Source organism: Phaseolus vulgaris, chromosome 3 (genome assembly GCF_051622355.1).
Source record: "Phaseolus vulgaris cultivar YP4 chromosome 3, ASM5162235v1, whole genome shotgun sequence".
Classification (NCBI taxonomy): domain Eukaryota; kingdom Viridiplantae; phylum Streptophyta; class Magnoliopsida; order Fabales; family Fabaceae; genus Phaseolus; species Phaseolus vulgaris.
The window spans coordinates 49,133,823-49,157,711 of NC_143500.1; the positions used below are offsets into that span (position 1 = coordinate 49,133,823).

The 23,889-nt window shown below is 29.0% G+C and overlaps 1 protein-coding gene and 1 long non-coding RNA gene across 4 annotated transcripts; one reads left to right on the forward strand and one right to left on the reverse strand.

Annotated features, from left to right (window-relative positions):
• Window positions 1–10,844: 10,844 nt before the first annotated feature.
• LOC137808285 (ethylene-responsive transcription factor ERF010) lies at window positions 10,845–12,158 on the forward strand. Its single transcript, XM_068609316.2, has one exon. It carries the CDS (start codon window positions 11,227–11,229, stop codon window positions 11,665–11,667), a length of 441 nt encoding a protein of 146 aa, XP_068465417.1. The 5' UTR covers window positions 10,845–11,226; the 3' UTR covers window positions 11,668–12,158.
• A 6,529-nt stretch (window positions 12,159–18,687) lies between these two features.
• Window positions 18,688–23,396, reverse strand: LOC137808282 (uncharacterized). 3 transcript variants are annotated; one of them, XR_016519249.1, is made up of 5 exons: window positions 23,019–23,396; window positions 22,723–22,808; window positions 19,326–19,436; window positions 19,155–19,212; window positions 18,688–19,072 (listed from the first exon to the last, which is right to left on the reverse strand). It is a non-coding gene; the product is annotated as an uncharacterized LOC137808282 (long non-coding RNA). The 3 variants fall into 3 exon arrangements; XR_011080691.2 differs by having other exon boundaries at window positions 19,326–19,484; window positions 23,019–23,174; XR_016519250.1 differs by lacking the exon at window positions 19,326–19,436 and having other exon boundaries at window positions 23,019–23,158.
• Between the last annotated feature and the right edge of the window lie 493 nt (window positions 23,397–23,889).

The window sequence follows — 23,889 nt, forward strand, 5'->3', positions numbered from 1 at the left end:
AAAAAAAGGTAATGATATATTGATAACCCTACTTTTTTATACAACCATATTACAACCCTCAATATTATTATTTTAATATTTTTTATAATCATTTAATTATAAATATACCCTTTATTATATATATTTATATCTAAATCAATCACTTCAAGAATTGTATACAACTCTCATGATTGTCAAAGTATCATTTCTCAAATAAATATCATGTCCAGAAGGAGCAAACAAAAGAGTTGGTTAAAAAAAGTGACACTAACAGACACATAATATCTCTTAGTTTTAGGAAAGTTACATCGATATCTTTTTAAAGGCGAGAATATCCTAAGTAAACACATTTGATGGATTTTGTTGAGGAATTATCTAAACTTAGAGACATATTGTGAACAAAGCATACACAACCAAAACATGAGAAGAATATGAAAGAAGGGTTCTTTTGAAAATAAAATCGAGTAAGAAACTTTATTGTTAAGTGAAAAAGAAGACAATTTTGTTAATTAGAAAAAAAGTAGTTAGGATAATATCATCCTAATGATGGACAAGTATATTTGCACGGAATAGGTTGACGTGAAATGTCATGTGAACTTAAAACTAAAAGATAAGATTCGACTTATCCCCAAATATTAGAATGAGTGATAGAAAAGGTAAAATTACATTTAGGGTGTGTTTGGATTAGAGGGTGTGGGGGAGTGGAAAGTTGAGGGTGAGTGAGAGTGGAAGTGTGAAGAAAGTGTGAAGAAAGTTGAGGTTGTTTGGATTGGGGTATGTTAGAGTGGATGTGTGAAGAAAGTTTATTGGAAATTGTTAATGATGTGATAGTTGTGAGAGTATTTTAATATATTTTGAATAGTAAAATTTGTAAGATTACAATTTTACCCTTTATATAAAAAAAGAATAAAGAATGATTAATCCTATTTCATATTTTAGTTAATTATAATTTAAAATTAAAGTATAATTATATTATTTAACATTTTATTAATTAAGAATTATTTTTTATTTAAGTTAATTTATTTACATAATTTTAATATTATAAATGATTTTGTAAATTATGTTATGTTATATATATATACAAATATATATATAATTAATTTTAATAATAATTTCCATTATTATGAATAGCAAAATGAATATATTTTAAAAAGAAAATAGAAATTTAGAATATAACATGAATATTAAGTAGGTGTCAATATATAATATAAAGTCATTACATGAAGAACATAATAATGTTAATTAGAAAAAGAAAAGACATTCCTAATAATAACATTTGAATCCTTCTTGGGGAGACCTTCAAACGGTTCTCTAGAAGACATATCTTATTTCGTTCTAGGATAATAATCAAAATTATTGTATCATTTTAATTAATTTTAATAAAAAAATTAATCAAAATTACTATATCATTCAATAACATAATTTAATCAAACAACAAATAAATATAAACAAATAAAATAAAACCTAAAATTTCTATTTCTACTTCTAAAAATATTCATTTTAAATACATATATTTTTATTTGGATTCTGTAAACTTATTTATCTTTGTAATAATTTATTATCAATCTAAAATAAACTTTTTTTTGACTTTTTAAATTACTATAACATTTTTTATTAACATTTAATTCTAATACCAATAATTTATGTCAAATAAAAATTAAAAAAAAAACTCAAAATGATATTTCTACTTTAAAGTTTTACTGTTATTTTTAATTAATACAACATTTTTATAATGTTTTTTATTATAACATTAATAAATTATGTTTAATTTACAAAAATGAAAACCCTATCAAAATATTTTTAAATCTGTTTCATAAACAATTTATTTTGAAATAAATAATTACTTTCTACATTTATAATTAAAATATTAATTAAAAATAGCACTTCTAAAATATCAATTACTTTTTAAAAAACCTACAAATTACAAATTTCTATTTCCACTTGTAAAAATATTCATTTTAAATACATATATTTTTTTTCTTATAACAATTAAATCTTATAACAAAAATTACAAAAATATTTTTTAAAATCTTTTCAACTAATAACATTAATAATTTATGTCCAATTTAAAAAAATATTAACCATAAAGAATACAAATATTCATTTAAAAAAATTATCTATTCTCTTATAAACAATTAAATTAAATGTTAAAAAAAAATTAACTTTGTATATTTATTATTATACAATATTTATTATTAAAAATTCATATTTCTTATGTAATGTTTTTCTGACTTTTTAAATTAGTATATCATTTTTTTTATAACATTTAATTCTAACACCAATAATTAATGTGAAATACAAATTTTTAAAACATTTTTTTAATTTTTTTAATTATAACATTAATAAATTATGATAAATCTACAAAATTGAAAACCCTATAAATTTTTTTTTAAAATTTTGAATTTTATTCTGTCTAAATTAAATTTTGTAAATCTTTTTTATAAACAATTCAATTTTAAATACATAATAACTTTGTACATTTCATACAAAAATTTAAAAATTCACTTGTCTTTAATCACCTAAACTTTAAAATTTTTTGTTTTCATTCTGAAAATCATTCGTTTCATACAAATAAATATTTTTTTTAAATCTTACAAAAATTATAACTATCTACAAAAATTATAACACCCAATCAAATAATAACAATAATTTACTAACTCCTTAAAATAATTAACTAAACTAAAGTCTAAACAAATTATATTACAACCAACCAACAATAATTTAGTAACTCCTTAACATAATTAACTAAAATAAATTCTAAACAAATTATATTACAAAACCATAATCATCCAATCATAAATATAAAACAGAAATAAAAAAAATAACTTTACATAAAAAAAATTAAAAACCTGAAGATAAGCAACAACAACAGCACAAGCATCACAATAGGATGACTTAGGATGAAGAACACTGTCTGAAAATCACATAAAAAAAAATTCAGAAACATAGAATTCCAAAAAAATATAGAACATAATCGATTATGCTCTTAGTTATGCACAGAGGATAATCGATTATCCAGGGATAATCGATTATGTGTGTAGGCAAAAATACACCATAATCGATTATGGCACACAATAATCGATTATGGCCCATTTTCAACACACCAGATAATCGATTATGCCTGTAAACTTTTACAGATAATCGATTATGTGTGTAGGCAAAAATACACCATTATCGATTATGGAACACAATAATCGATTATGACCCATTTTCAACACACCAGATAATCGATTATGCCTGTAAACTTTTACAGATAATCGATTATGTTCGTTGAAAAATCGATTATCTGCCCCATAATCGATTATCTGACTTGTTATAATTGAGGCATAATCGACTATGCACCATTCCAGACTTTAGCTCTCACCTCAGACGAACCCAGATCAACCCAGATTAACGCAGATGAATCACAAGAACAACCCCAGGACGTGAGATGAACAAGGTATACTAACAGAAACGAAGATGGCTTATAGGAATCTCTCCAACCACACTACAATGCACTCTCAGATGGCTCGGTTGCTTTCGTTTTCTGTGAATGGAGGAATGAACTTCATGTTGTTATATAGCCACGCCCACCTACCTCACCCACTCACCCACTCACCCACCACTGCATTCACTCTCCTTTCACAGATTCACACAGAGTCAAACGATTCCTGAGCCAAGTCAGGAATCTCATGGCTTCATGTGGCATGCATGCGCAGGGGCACTGTTTCTTGATTCCAGCAAAAGCAAGGGTAACTTTGTAACTTGCTTCGGATGACTTGGCACTCCCCATCTACAGTGCAACTTTCTCTTCTTCTTTGCGCAGATAAACAATTTGCTCAACTTTCTGTTCCCCTCCACACTCACCCGCAACCATGCATGGATCCAAACGGGGTGCTGTTGTGACATCCGTCGTCGCCAACAGTGGCACCCCTGGATCCAAACGAAGCATTAGAGTCAGAATACATAAAATGTAAGACCTAATAATTGACATTATTTACATTCTAATGACTGAGTCTACTAAGTTCAGGAACCAACTTATTTAATTTTGAAAAGTGAAGATGCAAAATAAGACATAGATGAACTAGTTTCAATGTTGTATAAGCTTCTAAATATGTCCTTCACCAATTCAGCCAACCCGTATGACATTGTTGTATAATAAAAAAAATTGACAATAATTTGGTTAATTAACTTAAAAACGTGAGATTGGAGGGACATGTAGTAACAACCTTTAACAAATTTTAGATAGAAAGAGAAACTTCACCAACTCCTTGAGAAACTACTTTAAATCTGTTGACTAGAGTTATGAAATGAGACAATTTAGAAAATGAGAGAGAAGAGAATAAAGATGTATTATTAGAAAATGATTTAAATCATTCGAGTCAATTATCCATGGATTTGAACTTTTCAAAGATAGTGAAATGCAAGTTGTTGACAAATTGGGAGACGTAAATGATTATGCTAGGCTATTGGATTTTAAGGTAAAATACTCTTGATATTTCTTATAAGAAAAAATTGGTTCAACTAAATTTGGAGACAATGGCTATTTTGCAAGGGAAGTCATGAAGAGAGTAGCAATTTTCTTGGGTATGACTATTCTTTTGCAATACTTACATTGAGGATGCCCTCCTTTATATTTCCATCCCATTTGCAACCATGACTGGAGATTAAATGGATTCTTGATTTAAAATCTGGAACATGAAGAAGTCACGTTAAACTTTTCATGCTTGGAACTTCTTGACCATTTAGGATTTCAACCTAGCTAGTATGATCAAATGCACAAAGGATCATAACCATGTAAACAAATTTTAGCTTCTTCTTGATTCTTCTAGGAATCAACTTCTATTTTTTTTTTCAACTTCCAAACAATGGATTGACCATTATAGTAAAATGCATGTTTAAGAGATGCTAGCTTATGGACAAAATCATAAAAATGCTGCATATATTTATTCACACTTAATAGTTTTAATCATAAATTATTGGATTATAATAATAAATAAATTTATTATTTTAATTAATATTCATATAATTGAGTTTAACTATTAATTTTTTGTTTTTAGAGTAAATGGTATGAAAAAAGTGTCTACCGTTGTGAATGTGCTAAATATATAAAAGTAAAAGTTAATTATTTGAATCAAAACAACAAACTATGAGTAGAAGAAAGAAGAAAATAAAATCTATAATATCTTAGAAATTGAATTAGAAGCAAATCTTCTGCAAAATACAATAATTTTGGAAAGTTGGAAACTAATAAACTGTTAACAAAAATCTAAACTAGAATATTTTTCTAAGATCCTTATAGCAGAAAAATCTATAGAAACATACAAGTTTCAAGGAGAAAGGGAGAACTTCATAAGATTTTCTTAGTTTTTTTTATTCTTTGTAATTTTTTTTTCTCCGTACAAAAGACTAAACTTTTTTTTATTGATTCTTTTATAATTCTTTATTGAGTTATGAGGTTTTGATCAATAAAAATTTATTTTTTTAATTCTCCGTAATTGTTTTAATATTCTAATCTCATATAAAAAAAATTGGTTTTTATTGAATTAGATAAAAAAGATAATGAGACACTCCTAAAAAGACAACTCCTTTTCGAAAATATCACTATCCTTTGCCATTCAGTCAACATAGGCATTAGCTTACCTAGAGAGAGATACAGTGAAAGTATAGCTGTCAAGTCTAGAAACAAGATTTCTTATGTCATCAATAAGGTAGGAGCAGGAGGATGGAATTCTTGGCTTTATGCATGATGTTTTGAAGCTCCACATTGATATACCATTCATAACAACTCAGAAACTTGTTATCCATTGTTCATGAGCATCTCAGAACAAACTTCCATATGTTAAGTTTGATGGAGACCCACACACTGAGACTAAATAAAAATGTTCATCAACGTTCTAATTTAGTTAAAAATAACCCAACTTGTCAAGGATTTATCATTAAAGACTTCAACTTTTGCGGGACCTATAAATGAACCAAGATGAGATAGAAAATAGCTGTTCTTGGAAGATGTTGCATTATGGCAGATCCAGCTGGAAACATCTTGCGTGAAGAAACACTTATAATGGTTCTTACATGATTTCTTGTAAGAATCTCTGCTTAGGAAGATCTTAGCAAACTATGTATTTCTCGAAGCAACTGCAGAATCACTAAGCTTTTTTTTTTAATTTAAAAAAAAAATACATGTAATAAAAATAAATTAAAACTTAAAATTTACTAACGTTACCTATAGTAGCTTAAAATTGTTTAACGTTATCCAGTGGAATTTATTTTAAAAATTTAATATATTTTTATATACTAATATCTATCTAGGATATTCATTACAATTCTTGTACTCTTGCCATCTTTCTAATTTCTTTATTTTCTTTCACTTCTTGTCTCTTATATATAGTTCCTTTTAAGCCAATTTTATTTACTCCTTGAAACTAAATAAAATCAATTCAATATAAATCTTTATTTTAATTTTATGGAAAAATTTCAACCACTCACTAATCTAAATTCTCAACAAATTTCATATTTACTACACTCGTAACAATGATCTAAATAATAACAATTTCTAATCTTCTACATTCTCATTTCCATTTAGATTTGCCGTTTTAATGGTACTTCAAATAGTACTATGATGAGGGACAATTCAGTGAAAAAAATAATCGAGAAACAACATTTGACATTATATATGAAGTTTTATTATGTTTTCCCTCCAATTGGGTTGAATAATTTTATCTTTGACGAAGAAGAAAAAAAAAAAGAAGTTATCTAAAAGATAACAAAAATCAAGATTCAATACGGAGGAAGTGAAGAAAAAGTAAGAAAAAAAGGGAGTTAAATATTCTCAAGAATTCAGTTGTAGAAGTGAAAAAATAAGTCTTCCCATGTGAATGCGGATTAAAAAAAAATTACAATGACTACGGTAGTCACTAGCAAGTAAGAAAATAGTACGTTTTAAATGTTGATGACAAAAAGTTGAATAAAACAATTAAGAAAAGATGTTATAAACAAACATGCAAAATAAAATAAAAGAAGTTTCGTATGATGGAAGATGTATGTAAAATTATTTTTTAAGATATCGGTGATTTGTTTAGGTTATATCATGTATTACATATAAAGAATGAATCAAAATGATCAAATGTTAAACAAAATATTTTAACCATAATTCAACTCTACAAAATCAGCTTGTAATAAATTTATAAGATGAGATTTGTAATTTACTTATGTATTATAATTTAATTTTATCTTTAATTGATGTGAAATATTCAACACGTCTCTTAATGTGGAATAATAAATATTCCAAACACGAAATTAAATACTTATGGTAGTTTTGAATACTCATTAAGTTGAAACATGTCATACAATTTAATGTGTTGTTGAATGATTTGCATTAAGTCCATTTTGTTACATATACTAACAAAATACACTTGTGATAAAAAACAAATTAGTTGTTATAATTAAAAAAATAAATCTAAAAATATTTCAAAAATTAGTTAAAAGATTCAACATAATAGCAGGAGGAAACACAAATAAATACCATTTTAGGGCCTAAAACAAAATTTCAAAACTTATTTGATGTCAAAGTTTGAAAAATAATTAATTGGGTACTCAAAACAAAACATCTCAACAAATGAAATATGTAGTGATTTCCATCTTAGGCTTGCACCACATTTATAAAGGAGAACAATTATCTTATCTGTGAATACAACATTGTCATTGTAAGAACCTGGGCCCAAGCCTGCTTCTTAATGCATGTTTCCAATTCTCTCTACTAACCTTGATCTTCTTCTAAATTCATGCCTCCTTCATTTAGTGTAAGCTCATTTTTTTCCACAATCTCTTTATCCTTTATAATTTAATCTCATTTGTAATCAATAACTTTTTGTTAGTCTTTGTTAGTTGAGAATTTTGATACTCTCAACTAGTTCTCTTTTTAAGTTGTTTTGGTTGTTTTTATATTAGGTTTCTAGGTGACTAGTATAAAGAGTTTTCAGTTATCTTGATCTCTTGCTTGGTTTTGAAATAACTTTGTGATAAAGAGAGTTATTTTGATGCATGGTTGAAATGGAAAATCTTTTATGATTATGGATTATGTTAGTGGCAGGATATTTTGTGAAATTGAAATGAATTTTTAGATTTTAGTTCAAGAATGTTAAGTTCAATTGTCATAATGGGTATTATTGAATGATAAATTTTGATTTGAAATATGATATATGCATGCTAGTTTTGGAAATAGATTGAAGGTAAGTTTAGATTTGGTGTAGAAGGTGTTGAATTGGTTAGTCAATTTTGAGGACTTGTGAGATTTATTTTGAACTATTAAGTTTTACACTAAAGTTAGGAATGATATTTGGGTATTGTATGAGTTAATTAGTACCTTCTAAATTTGTTAGAATGATAAATTTAGCTTTGTTGGAAGTGTAACTGGTCTCGGAAAAATATGTTGAATTAAATTCTGCCTTACTTTCATGCCCAGTAGATTTTTATGTGCTTAGTGGATTGGTTAGATCATCTTAATGAACTAGAATTCATCCATAGAATTTTAAGTGGAGTGCAATTAGAAGAAATTTTACAAATTAAATTTGTTCAACAAAAATATATTTTTACATCCATTTTTTAATTCATGCATGTGTTATATATTAATATTGATATTTCATATGATAATTTTAAAATTATGAATTACATGTTGATATGAATAATTTGAAATCACCTCTATCAAATTAAATAGTCGTTATTAGAAATATTATGCACATTTTGGAAACATTTTGAACATGATGATAGTTTACAAAATTAATTATTTTAAATATGTATTTTAGTAATTTATGTAATTTTGATATTGACATAATTAAATAATAGTATAAATAATTTTCTTACTTTTAAATTTTCTTATAAAATATTTAAAAAATACTAGTATAAATAATTTTCTTTTTTTTATATTTAATTTATTTTAACTAAAATAATTAGTAAATATTTTAAAGTAGATTACACAAATACTTCTTGAGGTTTTGTTGAATTGCAATACTTGCTCAGTTTTTTTTTAAACTTTAAATAAATTATTTTTGTTTTAAAAACATTACATTGTTCTTTATTTATTTATTTATTTATGTTATACCTGCACTGCACACTTCAAGGGATGTCAATCTAATGCTGAAAAAAATAGGTGTAAGTGTAATTTAAAAAAATATCAGCACACTTAACATAATTCATTCATTATTCTAAGTGTTAATAATAAAAATGTGAAATTTTTTCTGTAGAACTAATTTATCAAGAAATCCTGAATAAAAAATATAAACTTTTATAAATGTATTTAAATTGAAAAAAAATATAAATGAGAAAAATGTAACCGAAAAGACTTATCTACACAAATAAAATTAACCTCTCCTTTAAAAATGATGAGGTGAATTTTTCAAGTATCATTTTCGGTCAAAGAAAAGAACCATGATGCTAAAAAATCCACTATGTCACATAAAAGTCCACTCAAAACCATCACTATGATGAAAAATCTCAAATTTTGACTGAATAGATACCCATGTTTGAGTTGAGATAAAGAATGAGAACATATATGGAAAAGTAAGACAAAGAAGAGTGATGAAGAGGTATTTTATTTTATTTATATAGTTTATTATCTAATAAATTAAATATTTTAGTTTATGTAAAACTTTTGGGCATTCAAGTTTATGTAAAACTTTTAGACAATCAAAATCATTCTCCCCTTAATTATGAGATTTCACAATCTTTGCTCTGTCTTTCTCTTCTCTCTTCCTTTCTCTTTCTTAGTATCACAAATCAGAGTTCATAAGTTAAACAAAGATATGCATACTGTATTGATTTAATCACACTACACACAAAAAGAACACATCACTTCATCCACTAATGCAAGTTTATAAAATCTTCCTTCCCCTTCACACATTATTCCACCCTCTCTTTCCATCACACTCAAATAACCTTAAAACACAATCTAAAAAAAAATCTGAAATTTGATATGAATGAAGCAAATTGAATCAAGCTTGTATAAAGTTTGTATGCAGAAATTTATTTTCCTTTTCTTTCTAGCTAGAAATTTGGTGAGTTTATTTCCAAAAATTTGATCACTTTATAATATGGCATTCAGATACATCTGTTTAGTTTAATATTTCAGTAATTAATATATTGATTACAATAAAAATAATTAATAAATATTTTTTTATAAACAAGAATTTGTATGTTTTACTTTTATATATTAAAAAATTATCATAAAAATTATACTTCAATAAATTATAAATGGTCTTATAAAATATAATGAATTATATTTTTGAGAAAACACTATTTTAATATAAAATAAATAAATAAGTATAAAATATATGGTTAAATTTTTTTAACTTATTATTGTATTTAATTATGATTTTAACAGTATATATAAATATGTGACACTCAAATCAATAAAAATATACAAATATCATAAGGGTAATATGTATTAAGAATATATAAAAAATTAATTACTTTTTTTTTATATTTATAAATTTTTTGTGGACAGATCATACTAATTTTTCTGTGGTGTATAATATTATGAAAAAAAGAATAAAAACAAATACAAATAAAATTGATTACAACATAATTTTAACAATTAATATCAGTTAAAATGATATACCTAATATCTCAGCCGAATGGAATCTATAATATATCAGTTGAATGAAAATTCTAATATTTCAATCAAATGAGATCTCTAATATCTCAGCCCATTTAAAGAAATAACATTAGAAAACATATTTGGACCTTTATTAGAATTCATTCATTTTTCATGAATAGAGATCATGCATAAACTATGAATCACATTAGTATCACATTGATAACAAATTAACCTTAACTTTATCAATACAATTCCGATTTAGGTTAAATGGATGCGTATATGATTTGGTTAGGACGACATAGTATATTAAAAAAAAAAAAGGAAAATTACATATAGCGTGTGTCCCGGTAGGTTGTTTATGTTATTTTTGTCGGTGAATATTAATTTTGTTTAGAGTGTGGTGAATTTTGAAAAAAAAAGTGGTAATTAAAAAGGTGGTGGTATAAAACAGAGGGCAACAGGGTTTGGACGTGGATGGTTCAAGCAGGCGACAACCTCGGCTCAGTGTCTCTGTACTGCAAAACCCCAATACCCTTTCTCGCACCATTTCATTTATTTATTTGCTTATGCTTTTTATGAAGATTCACCCTCTGCCCCTTTGATTTCCATAAGGGAATTTCACACACAGAGAAAGAGAGAGAAAAACTGGTGCTTCCTTTTTTGCAGAGGTAGCCATGGAACAAGGAGAAGGAGGAAGCACGAGGAGGAGAGGGAAAGAGGGTGAAACCACGCGCTACAAAGGAATCAGGATGAGGAAGTGGGGCAAGTGGGTCGCTGAGATTCGAGAACCCAACAAGCGTTCGCGGATTTGGCTTGGTTCCTATTCCACGCCAGTTGCGGCGGCGCGTGCTTACGATACCGCCGTCTTCTATCTTCGGGGCCCCTCCGCCCGCCTCAATTTCCCCGACCTTCTCGCCGTCGAGGGCTCCGCACCCGCTGCCTCTGACATGTCCGCTGCCTCTATCAGGAAGAGGGCCACCGAGGTCGGCGCCAGAGTCGACGCGCTCCACCGCCAGCACCCGCACGCTTCCGCCGTCGGAGAATTTGCTGACCGGGTCGACCTGAATAAGACACCCGAACCCGAAAATTCGGATTGTGACTGGGACGGGGATTAGAAGCTTCTACTCTCTTCTTAGCACCCGAGTGTTGGGGTCGTTGCTAATGTGCGCCGCGCTGTGGAGGTTATAGTGGAGCAAGGTGATGGTGATGATGATGATGGTGACATGAGGCCCCTTTCTGTTCTGTAACTTGTTGTTTTACTTTTTAATCTGGATTTCACAGGAATTTTGGTGCTGTCAAAATTTTAAATGTAAATTACTCCTCTTCCATGTTGCTTTTCATTTCAAATGTAGACGTGTACTTCTCTTCCTGAGATACAATTTGGGTCCCAATTAAGAGTTTTGAAAAAAAAATTGCAACTTTTTGTAAAAATAATAAGGGGTGTTTTTTATTTGGAAAAGAAAAGGTTAGATAGGGTGGCAATGGCCTAAGATGCTAAGGAGTAGGGTGGAAAAAGAGAGAGGCATGTTAACCACTCTAGTAATCATAAGATTATTATAATAAGTGTAGTGAAAAATAATAAAATTGGAAGTTGGGTGTTTTTCTGGTTTATGAGTTGTATGTGTGAAGAGAAGGGACCATTGGAGGGGAAGATGCTGTGGTCACTACTCTGTTTCGATGATAACGATTGGTGATGGATGGGGTCGGTTAATCGGTTCTGTCGTCTCAGAATTTTGTCCATTTCGAGTCAAATCTCGGACGACAATTGCAACCAACAAATAGAATACAAAACAAAAATTTAAAAACAACCCAAAATGTAAGAAACAGATGCGTCTCCAACGTCAAACCAAATTTATAATTACCTCCTTCACCTTCCAAAACAAGATTACTGTTTCCTAAATTAATTAGTTTTATTTGTTTTGTGATCCAGCATAGGAAAAAAAAACACTTAAAAGATGGTAGGTTAAAGAGAAGTAATTTAATAAGAGTTTGGTTCCGAAATACTAGATTTGTAAAATATTTAGGTTTTGATTTGATACGTTGAATGTGAGGTATTCTGGTTTACATGTGAGCTGTGTTCCATGTTTGGTTTGCTAGGATGAATAAATCTGTTTAGAGACATGATTGGAAGATTGCATGAAGATAGACTCAAGAGAGGGGCCATTGATACATGTTTGGTTTTTGTCTCCAAACAAATCCACATTTGGCCAGATGTTACAAATAAAAGATTCTGCATGACTTGAAAATGTACAAGAAGAAAAGTTAAAAACCCACTAGTACAAACCCTAATAAAACACCAACTTAACTAAGATATACAGTATATTCGTCACTCAATGTATAAACCAATATAGAGAATTAAATAAATGAAGACGTATGAAAAGAACAGCACCTGTACACAAGACATGCTTATTTCTGTACCCAATCATGTGGAAACTCAAAAACCAAACCTCCAGTCTCTGAATGAATCTCTGCTACCTTCTAAAACCAATTCTATTAACGAAAGATTAAAAAAAATAGATTAAATAAAATTATTTTTTTTCTTTTGAATAATATTTAATAAGAAAATTATTGAAATGGATCATTGTTAATATTTTTTATGATATAACTTGAACATAAACTCTATTATAATATTACAATATTCACATGATGAATCAATATAAAATATTTTAATATTTTAATTCATACTAAAAATTTATTTGCGATCATTAAAAAAAATTATTAAATAAAAACTAGTTTTAGAGATTAAAATTATTGATTACTATTTGAGTAAATTAGAAACCATTTTATAAACTATTTTTTTTTCTATCTAAAGTAATTTCTATTATTAATAAAAATTTATAAAATAATTTTTTAATTAATATTTAAACATTAGTTACCAAAGTTTTAACTACTAATATTTTAAATTCGGTATTAATCTCTAAAAGATTAATAGAGACTAATTTAGAATCACAGTAGTTTATAAAATAGTATCTAATTTAGTCAATAAAATAATTAATTATTTTTTATCTCTAAATGATTTTGTACCATAAAAAAAACTAATAAAAACTCTTTTCAATATTTTCTTTAAGTATTAAAGAGATCTCAAATTTAAATTAAAAACAAAAAATAATTTTGCGACGAAAAACACATTTAAAAAAAAGGAAAAAAAATCCTTATAACATATCTCATAATAATTTAAAATGTTCTCCACAGTTCTTTCAATTTTTTTTTTTTTGGGTAATATCAAATCATTTGATAGTTAATCCTTCTCTAATCAAACAAATCCTGTGTGTAATCTCATTCTACAATCTTTGTCAACCAAAAGCATGGCGGCTAAGTAGGTTGACAATGTGTCCTTTATTTATATCTCAACTTTGACAAAAAAAATTCTCTAAAGCATTTTTTATTATGGTTGGAAAATGATTAATTATATAATGGTGATTAACCATTTTAACAATTATAATATTGTATATTGGTGCTTGAGAGTAAAATGAAAGTATTGTATAACTACAAGTAAATGCTTAAATTTTATAATTGAGTAAATGCTTAAATTTTGAAAGTTTTTTCACACATCTTTCATGATTACAACAAATGTGTTAATAGTTTAACTAGTTTGGAAATAAAGTCTCAACAAGATCTGATTTAATTTGAATTTTTTCCTACATTTTTTTTACCATAACATGAGTTTACTTCATTACATCAATTTTGATTTAGTTCTCATATTGATTTGTACTTTTTTTACATATATATCCTTAGAAAGTATATAATTGTTAAGGGATGAAAGAATCACCTAATTGGAATGATAAAGTATGATTACAAACTTACAATTATGAAAATTTGTGATACTATTAAGTTAAACTTTTATTAAATAATTATCTAAACTAAATGTAAAAATAAAATATAAGTCTGCCTACTTTTGTGGTTTTTGTTATTATGATATAATTAAATATCTTTTAAAAAATTGTAAAACAATTTTTAAAAAATTATTAAATCTTTTATAACAAGAAAAAACAAATTTGCTATTATATTCATAAATAAATAGTATTATTTTATATCAATTATCATATAAATATATGTGGTAATTGAAATACAATAAAGTTATAAGTTTTTTAAAAGGTATATATTATTTTTTAATTTAATCTAAACATATAAGTAGATTGTTTTTAATTTTCAATATGAAACCAAGAGTAGTTTAATTGGTTTTACATAATTTATTGGTTTTTTTTAATCAAGAACATCCTTAGTCGCAATTACAAAAAAAAACGATGTGAAAGCATTATGCCTGGTCTGATTTAGATTCGATATCAAGAATGCTATTTGTCACGTTTAATTCGTGAAAAAAAACAACAAAAAGTGAATACAAAAAAGTCCACCAGTTTCCATTATCCGCTGCTATTAGTTATTTAAATTTTAAAAAGAAAATTAGAAACCATTTTTGAGTGTGAAAATAAGAAATGAGTTACTTAGCATTATGAGGTGGTAACATTCAAATTCACACGGGGCCTTGACAGTGTGTCTCTGTCGCAGTTCGCAAATTTCAAACATTCCACAAAAAGAATCATTATTTGTCACGGACCAGAATTATCTACGAATATAGCAAAATTTAAGATATCCCGCGTTCTTCTCCAGTTATGATTTATGACATCTCCTTCTTTATTTAGAAATCAGAATTGATAAGTTTGACAATAGCACTTGGCCCTTTATTTTTTTATGTATTAACAAATAGCCAAATATTAACCATTGCCTTGGGACATTAAGAAATTAAAAAAAATATTGGGCATATATAAAAACAATCTCCTATGATTTTTTTAATGCACTTATATTAGTCTTCTTAATAGTTACTTAATTAGTGTTTTGAGAATAGTTAAGCACTTTGAGAATATTAGTCTTCTTTCTTATTACTTAACTAGTGTTTTGAGAATATTAGTCTTCTTAAGTGAGGTGAAAGAAGACAAAGTAGTAATTTAGGAAAGTTGAATTAATACTTTTAAAAATTAATTGTCTAGTTGACAAAAATCGAGATAAGATATATTTAAAAAAGAAGAAGTGATGTTCAAGTTAGTAAGAACTTAAAGAAGTTATAAATTGGATGAGTGTAATATAAATAAAAAAAATGTGTGAATTTAAGAAGTTTTTGGATTCTTGAATAAGGGTTGAGAAGATAGGGTTGGTTACTAAGTACTTGAAGTTTGTTACATTGTAATTTTGTTATAATTGTTATAATACTAAGCATCAATTTTATAACATGAAGTTTCTTATAGTCAAAATATTTTGCCATGATATTTGTGTACAAAGAAAATTATAAGTCAATACAAATAAAAAGATATGCATAAGATATTAATACCGTGTAAGGAGCATTATCCAAAATTAGGATATTTGAATCCTCCCTTAGATACCAATGTGATCTACTCTAGTTAGTCGCCTCTCTTTGTTTGCATGGTCAAGTCGGACAAAGAGCCAAGGTGTCCGAGTTGAGGAGGTGGCCAAGGTATGTTTAAAGTAGGATTTACTCTGCCAATTTGAATTGATGGGGTTTTAACTACTAAGTTGGTTGTTGTCGTGGGAGTTGCCAGGTTTTTGAAGTAGTCACCAATGCGCTTTCACCACTCTTGGTCATCTTATGAAAATAGGTCAACAAATCTTTTTCCAAAGGTGTGGAACACTGACCTTAGTGCGAAGTTTCTTGTCAAAAAATTTTCCATGATATTTGTGCACAAAGAAAAATATAGGTGAATACAAATAAAAAGATATGCACAAGATATTAACATGTACATAACATTATCTACAAATAGGACATTTGGATCCTCGTTGAGGGACACATGAAGAAGACCTTTACTACTTATTAGTCGAGGAAGATGCTTTATGACTTCAATGTCTACCTTATCCTCGACAGAAAGAAGATATGTTGCCTTCGAATTGAATTTATTAGGTCTTTATTAATATAAGGAAAATCGAGGTGTATGGTTAGGATAAAAGAAAAGTTGTTGGAATCTCGTGACAAGCATTTAAGTTTGAAAAACTTATGTTTAAAGAGGAAGTGTAAATGGTGAAAAGAGGACCATGTTGAGCACCGTTCAGAAACACCTAATCGACCTTGGGTCCATGTTTTAATTGATAAAAATACATGATTTTATTTATAATTGGTGTTGTTTGAAGATAATGACAAAGAACTTCAAAAGCTTTTAGAAATTTCCAACTGCTAGCATGAAGTTGATTAAAAACTACGTTCATAGTTGTTTGTTTACATTCTGCGCTCAAAGGCCGACAAGGGGAATAAGACATTGAGTTCCTTAAAGAATAACTCATATACAAAGATAAAGTCTTCATCATTCGACAACGGTTTCATAAAGACTCTATTAGAGTTGCTCAAAGCTTCGACCATAATTAACTTAGTTATGTTATCAAAACACACATTAACTGAGAAAATAAACTCATAAATGGTTTCCCTTGAAATAAACTCGAAAGGATAGGTTGCAACTTCCCTAAGCACCCATAACTACTCAAGGTCAGTACTCGAAAGACACTTATCCTTCCTGCTCCTTCTCTTGGTTAAACTCAACTCGATTGTTTTCAACACCTCTTGAGAGAGCCTTATGCTTACCTTCAAGGGTTATGGTAACAAACCACCTTAGCAACAATGTTGGGGTGGGGGGGGGGGGGGGGGGGGGAGGGGGGGATGAGCGTTCCTTTGTGGAATCCTCCATAGAAATGAAATAACCTCTCAACTTACCAAGTGGCTACTATTGTTGATAAACTCAAGAAAAACCAACAAGAAGGATTTTTAAAGTGTGGAAATGGAAAACAAAAAGTTTAAAACACTTCACTTTAAGGCCAAAAATGATGGTTACTGAAACGTCATGTCCTAGGGTAATAACATGGCAAGAAAAGGTGGAACGTTAGTCACCAAAAGACGAAACGCCTCAAAGCATTAAAAAAATCATCATTAATATTAAAAATCTTTCATTAATGCACATAACAAATCACACTTTTAGCATACACTTCATAATAACTAAAATAACCAAATAAAACAAACGACCTCATGACACGTCACAAAGCCTCGACATCAAACAATGAGAAAATACAACTTCAAAAATTTAAGTCGAAATTCAACAAAATGCTACAACTCGTTTATCCATGAAATCAGTCCACCTGTAACTCATTTGTGACTTCCGAATTTGAGAAGCTTTGCGTATCTTACTATGAAATACTCAAAGATATATTCATAAAAATATATATTATTACAAATATACCTATGGATATTAGGTATGTACAACTAGTCCTTAAGATTCTAAGGTATATCTTTATTAAGATAAAACAATTATTTATAGATTTAGAATTTTCATGAGATAGGTAAACCCGTCCCAGAGGCACTTTTGATAATGTCACAAATAAGAAAATCTAATAACAAATCTTTGAATGACAATTTATTTATAAACATGGTTGTTTGGATTGAGTTAGGAGGGAAGAGGAAAGGAATAAGAAAAAAATAATAAATAAAGTTATTTGAATTAAGAAAAAGTTGATAGATTCGAGTGAATTAATGTGACTGAATTCTTTTTATCTTTTATTTTTTCTTATTTTAAGGGTAAATAATTGGTTCAATACAAAAACTATTAACATTTAATTTTTAATACAATAAAAATAACTACAATCTCAGTATAACAATTTTAATTATGTTACTTTTTTTTTGTGTGTAAGTGTTTGGTCTTTAGTAATGTCACGGTATAAAAGATTTCCTATTGCATATTAACATTACCTTTTCCTTTAATAAACACATGTGACAATTTCCTTCTAATAAACACATGTGATAATTAAAAATGTGTTCATTAAATTACCGGAGTTGAAACAAAATAAACAAAATTAAAGTTTTTGTATTAAAGCTGTAATTTTTGTTGTTGTAGTACAAATAAAATATGTTAATACTTGTTGCAATAAATCAATATTTACCTTTATTTTAATAATATTTATTAATCTTCTATTATATTATAATAAAAAAATGACATAATCAATTATATTTTCTAACATTATCGATTATAGAAGTCTAAGTCTGCACACTCACAAACAAAGTTAATAAATTTTTGTCTCATTTCTTGTTTTTTGTCTTAATTTTTGCACTTTCTTTTCCATAGTTGGAAACAAACGGGGCATTGTCCGTCGATACAATCAATCAAAAGTTAAAGATGCACTAAAATAATAATGAAGTTTTCCCTAGAATTTGTACATTTATGTGGCAATAAATTACTACCAATGACAGTCATTTTAGTCTCTCTTTTTTTTGGACTAAAATGAAAGTTTTTGTAATGCCAGGAACTAAATTAACCTGTGCTCATAATTTTAGAGAATAACTCTATATTACTCACTCAATGTCGTTTCAATTATTTCAATAATATTGAGTTTTTTATTGGCTGTATCTATAGTAACTGCTCATGCAAGAATTACTTATCTGCTGTTGGTCTTTTCTGCACTTTCCTTCTTTCATTTTTCGCTTGCTCGTTTAAATTGAAGTGCCCTCACAACATTTCCTTTTGTGATGATTCCAACCTTCAAATCATAAACAAATCAGGCCTACAAAAACTGAAGACAGAAAATTGATCTAATATAACAGAATGAAGAAGTCTCTTACCAGCTTACCCTCGGTATCTACAACTGGTAGTCGCCCAAACTTTGTTTGCAGCAATAACCTATAATATTTAAAAGCGTCATTTTTTAAGTAGCAGTAAAAAAACAAGGTTGAAAGAGTCACTGATATGATGAATTAAAGGAATGATAAAAAATATATATCGAAGAACGTAGCTGCAACTTTAAGATTGGAGGTCTCCAGAACAACCATAGGTGTGGCGGTCATTAATTCGCCAATCAACTTCCCGTTGGTCTAGCTCAGAAGTTTCTGAACCTCATTGAAAGTCTGCAAGACTTCGTAGAGTTAATGACTTCCATATCCAGTTTAGTGCAGCTGTTACCATCAATGAAAGATGGGGACTTTATTAATTTACAATGTTTCACAAGTTGGATTGGATCAATCTGAGCGGTCCAAACCCACTAGGAAATTATTAGGCACGCTCCAGACTCATCTCAAAAGGAGGTTATCAGTAAAAAAAATAACACATGGGTGCGGAAGAAAAAGTAGAACAATAGATGTATCTTCAAAACTTCATAAACAGATACGTCACACACATGCACAAACACATGTTGCCCTTTCTTTCTACTTTACAGAAACATTTCTTTCACTATAAAAATATTTAGCTAAATATTTTTCAGGGTCTCACCCAGATTATGTGAATTTTTAAACATGGAATGTAGCCAGTTGCATAAACTGTCAGATTATTCATTTACTTTTGGAGTTAGTGGGATAGAATTCACAACTGTAATGTTTTGTATTTGAAATTGCTTTCAATGCAGGTATAGGATCCAAGAGATAAAATTTCCCCCAATAAATACACAATATCCTTAGGAGGATCTCTTGACAATGAGACGACCAAACCCAATCTACATCACAATACCCTGAAATTTGAATATATCTCTTGTCCTCACTCATATAACAATCGTTGTCCTAGAACCTTTTTTGACATATATGAGAATACAAGTCACAACATTCCACCGGTCAATGTGAGGATTCTACGTGAATTGACTAACAACTCCAATTGTATAAGAAATATCAACTCTTGTAAGTTTGTAAATGAGATAAAAGAATTTTCCCACTAGCCTCTTATATATCTTTGAATCTGAAAAGATTTTAACTTGGTCCACGATTAGCCTCTGATTTGGGTAAATGGAACTATCAATGGACTTGCAATTTTCCAGTCATGTCTCCTCCATAATATGAAGAACATATTTTCTTCCTGAAACTACAATACCTTTCTTTGATTAAGTCATTCCAATGCCAAGAAAGTACTTTAGTTAGCCAAAGTCTTAGGTCTAAAATGATTGAATAAATGCTCTTTGAGTTGAGAAATCCAAGTGTTATTATTTCCCTTAATAATTATATATCATCAACATAAATCATTAGATAAACACACTTATCAAAGAAAACATGACAATGGAAAACTGAATGATTTGTCTCACTTCATTTTAATCCAAAATTTTGTATAGTACTACGACTAATTTACCAAATCAAACTCACAGTGATTGCTTTAGTCCAAAAAGAGAATAATGTAATTTGCAAACTAAATTATACTCCTCTTAGGTAACAAAGCCATCCCATGCAAAGTTCCTCCTAAACATCACCATGAAGAAAGACATTTATAATGTCAAGCTGGTCAAGTGACCAATGGCGAATAGCAGCATAACAAGGAAGAAAGGAATTGTACTGATCTTGACCATAGGAGAAAAAGGACCACAATAGTCAAAACCATAAATTTGAGTATATACTTTGACCACCAACTGAACATTAAAGGGACGAACTTCACCAATAGACCCAACGTTAACAACATAGACCTATCTACAACCCAAGATGATTAAGTGGCTCATAGATAGTTTTAGGAACATGAGTAATAGACAAAGGAAAAAACAGAAAATTATGATGGACATAAACAATGATAACTCAAGAAACAAAATAGAAATGGACGAATTTGAAGTGTGAAGTCATGTGAAGGGGTTGATGGTGAATAATCTATTACATGTGAAGTTGTTAGAGGAGTTGAATTACAAGAGACTCCAGGAAATGTGGAAGGAGCTTTTCTAAAGTTGAGAATATCATAGAAAACCACATACTTGTTTTCAGGTAATAAAGACCTTATGATTCTTGTCCTTCACCAATCAAATGACTTGTATCATGTTAATATGACAAAATGAATTAACATCAGAGGTTATAGAACAATTTAAAGAGTGGGTCAATTGACTTAGAGAGATTAAGATATAAGGACAATGTGGAATGTACAAGACGGACGAAAGATTTAAAGAAAGAGATAAAGAACTTGATCAATTCCTTGAGATGCAATTTTGGATCCATTAACAACTGTAACAAGATGAAGAATCTTTGGAAAAGAAATAAATGAGGATGAAGAACTGTTAGGAAAAATGTGAACAGAGGCACCAAAGTCAAGTATCGAGGGGCCTTGTCCTTCCATATAGAAATGCATGCTTTTGAAAAACTTGACGCCAAAGAAGATTGAGCTTGTCTCTTGAATTTTTATATTTAATCCCCAAATATTCTTGGTACCCCTCATGAGAAAACTTTCTTCTTCAGATTGAACTCTCATCTTTCACCAAAGTAGGCACATTAAGAAGTCTAGTGCCTAAGTTGTCTACTAAAGAAGGGATCTAATCACCAACCAGAATTTGGCCAGGGTACATGATCAAAATCTGAATGTAGATTTCTCAGAGTCAACCATACATAACATATCAAGTTTTTTTATTGATATCCACCAATGAGTCAACCTAAATCTCTTCAGTTCTTCAAAAGCAGCTCAAGTTCTTGCTATACGTGAGATAATATCATGGTTGGTCTCTTTGAATGAGGCTAATCTTTGAGTAGCAACAAAGAGACTATAAATATTATTAGCAAAAATGTTTTGGGTCTTCTTCCAAAAAGAAACATGTCTTGAAGAATCTGAGAATATCTAACATGTCTTATTCAAGTGACTGTCATAGAAGAACACATACTTGGAAGTCAAGCTTTTGTCACCAAAGTATATTTTCAGAGGGAATAACACTGACTTTCTTCTCCAAATGGTCGTGATATCATTGACTAAGGAATTACAGATTCACTGAAAAACACCAAGACAAGTAAATTTTCTTCCCGTTGAATTTTGCAGCTATGATGGTAGAAGTCCTACAGAAAGGAAGGACAGGACCGGTAGAGACCCAGTGAAGTGTTTAATCATAATCTTCAAGATTTGTTCAATGAGGAGTTTAATTTTTCACTGATTTATTAAACAAGTTATTAACGGTGCAGTGCATAGCCATTAAGCTCAAAACCTTATTTCTTCAAGATTCGTTTAACAAACATTCAAATGAAAAAGCGTGTTTCTGGAATTCGAGACAAAAATAGAAGAATATAACAAAAAGACACCGCATCAGCAATTTCAAAGTGAAAAATAAGAATGGTTAAAAATGAATCACTAATCTATACAGGAAAACCAGTTACTCTCTATTCAACAAGAGTTTCCAGCCCTGTTTCAAATTTGATAGCATGTTAAAATTTTAAATTATTAAAAAAAGATGACACGTGACAACTTGAGAATGAATAGCACCTTCATCCATTGTGTTGTAGGCTTCACCATATGCAAAATCCTCTTTCCTCTTCACAGTCACCGACGGTATGAATTCCATTTGTTGGCTGCATATGAGGCGCAAAATGCAACAAATTGAACGATTTCTTTTATTTATTTCATAATAAAACGAAGTCGTTGAGAATAGCAAAGCAGTGGATGCAAAGCAAACAGAAAATGCAGCACCGGTTTTGTAGCACATTGATTATTTGGGTTAGGGAAACAATCGATAACTCGAGTCATTTGTTACTAATAATTAAAACTCAATAACGGCATACCAGAAAAAGAATTTGCGGCGAGAGAGTTGCCGGCGGCGAGCCTAGGATCTCGAGCGGAGCGGAGGAAGGACAGGAAATTTGCAAAGTTCCCGGGGTAATCGAATATTTGGATTGTGACAAGATAGCAACAAGCCAAATTCTCCCAGCATCATATCAATTTGAAACTCTAATTTAAAAACTCTAATAGATTTTTCAGTAAAATACGAAACTTTAAATAAAAGAAAAAGGACGTAGATAAAAAAGATATTTTTGAATTTTTTTTTGGAATATATGGATTTAGATTTTTGAAATATATTTCTGACTTTCAGAAAAAAAACAAATTCTAAAATATATTTTCAAATTGGTATGGTGTATGAAGAATTTGTCTAACAAGTTCCTACACCGGGCAACTTCTTCCTACATCTCTACAAATTTCTACCTGCACCCTCTCACTTTTGAAAAGACTGTTTTACCCCTTTAACAAATTACTTTCGGATTGTTCTTTTCGAAATATTTCCAGAACATGTTTTATGAATTCCGGACTTATAAATCCATAAATAAAAAAAATGTGTTCCAGAAAATATGTTTCTGAATGATTTTTTATCTTCTGAATTTTCTGCTTATGAAACTACTATTCTCAAAACATCTAAAACTATAAAGGGTAATTTTGGTATTTCTGAAAAATGTAGGGTGCAGGAAAAAAAGTGTAGAGGTGCAGGAAGAAACATCCCCTACACCGTTACTATTTGGGCCTTATAGCCCATTTAGGTAACGTAAATTGGGATATTTTTATTTGCGCCTAATATTTTTTCCTGCACCCTTCATTCTTTGCAGTACTAGAATTATCCTTGATAATTTTGGATGATTCTATAAGTAAAAGGTATTTGGAATA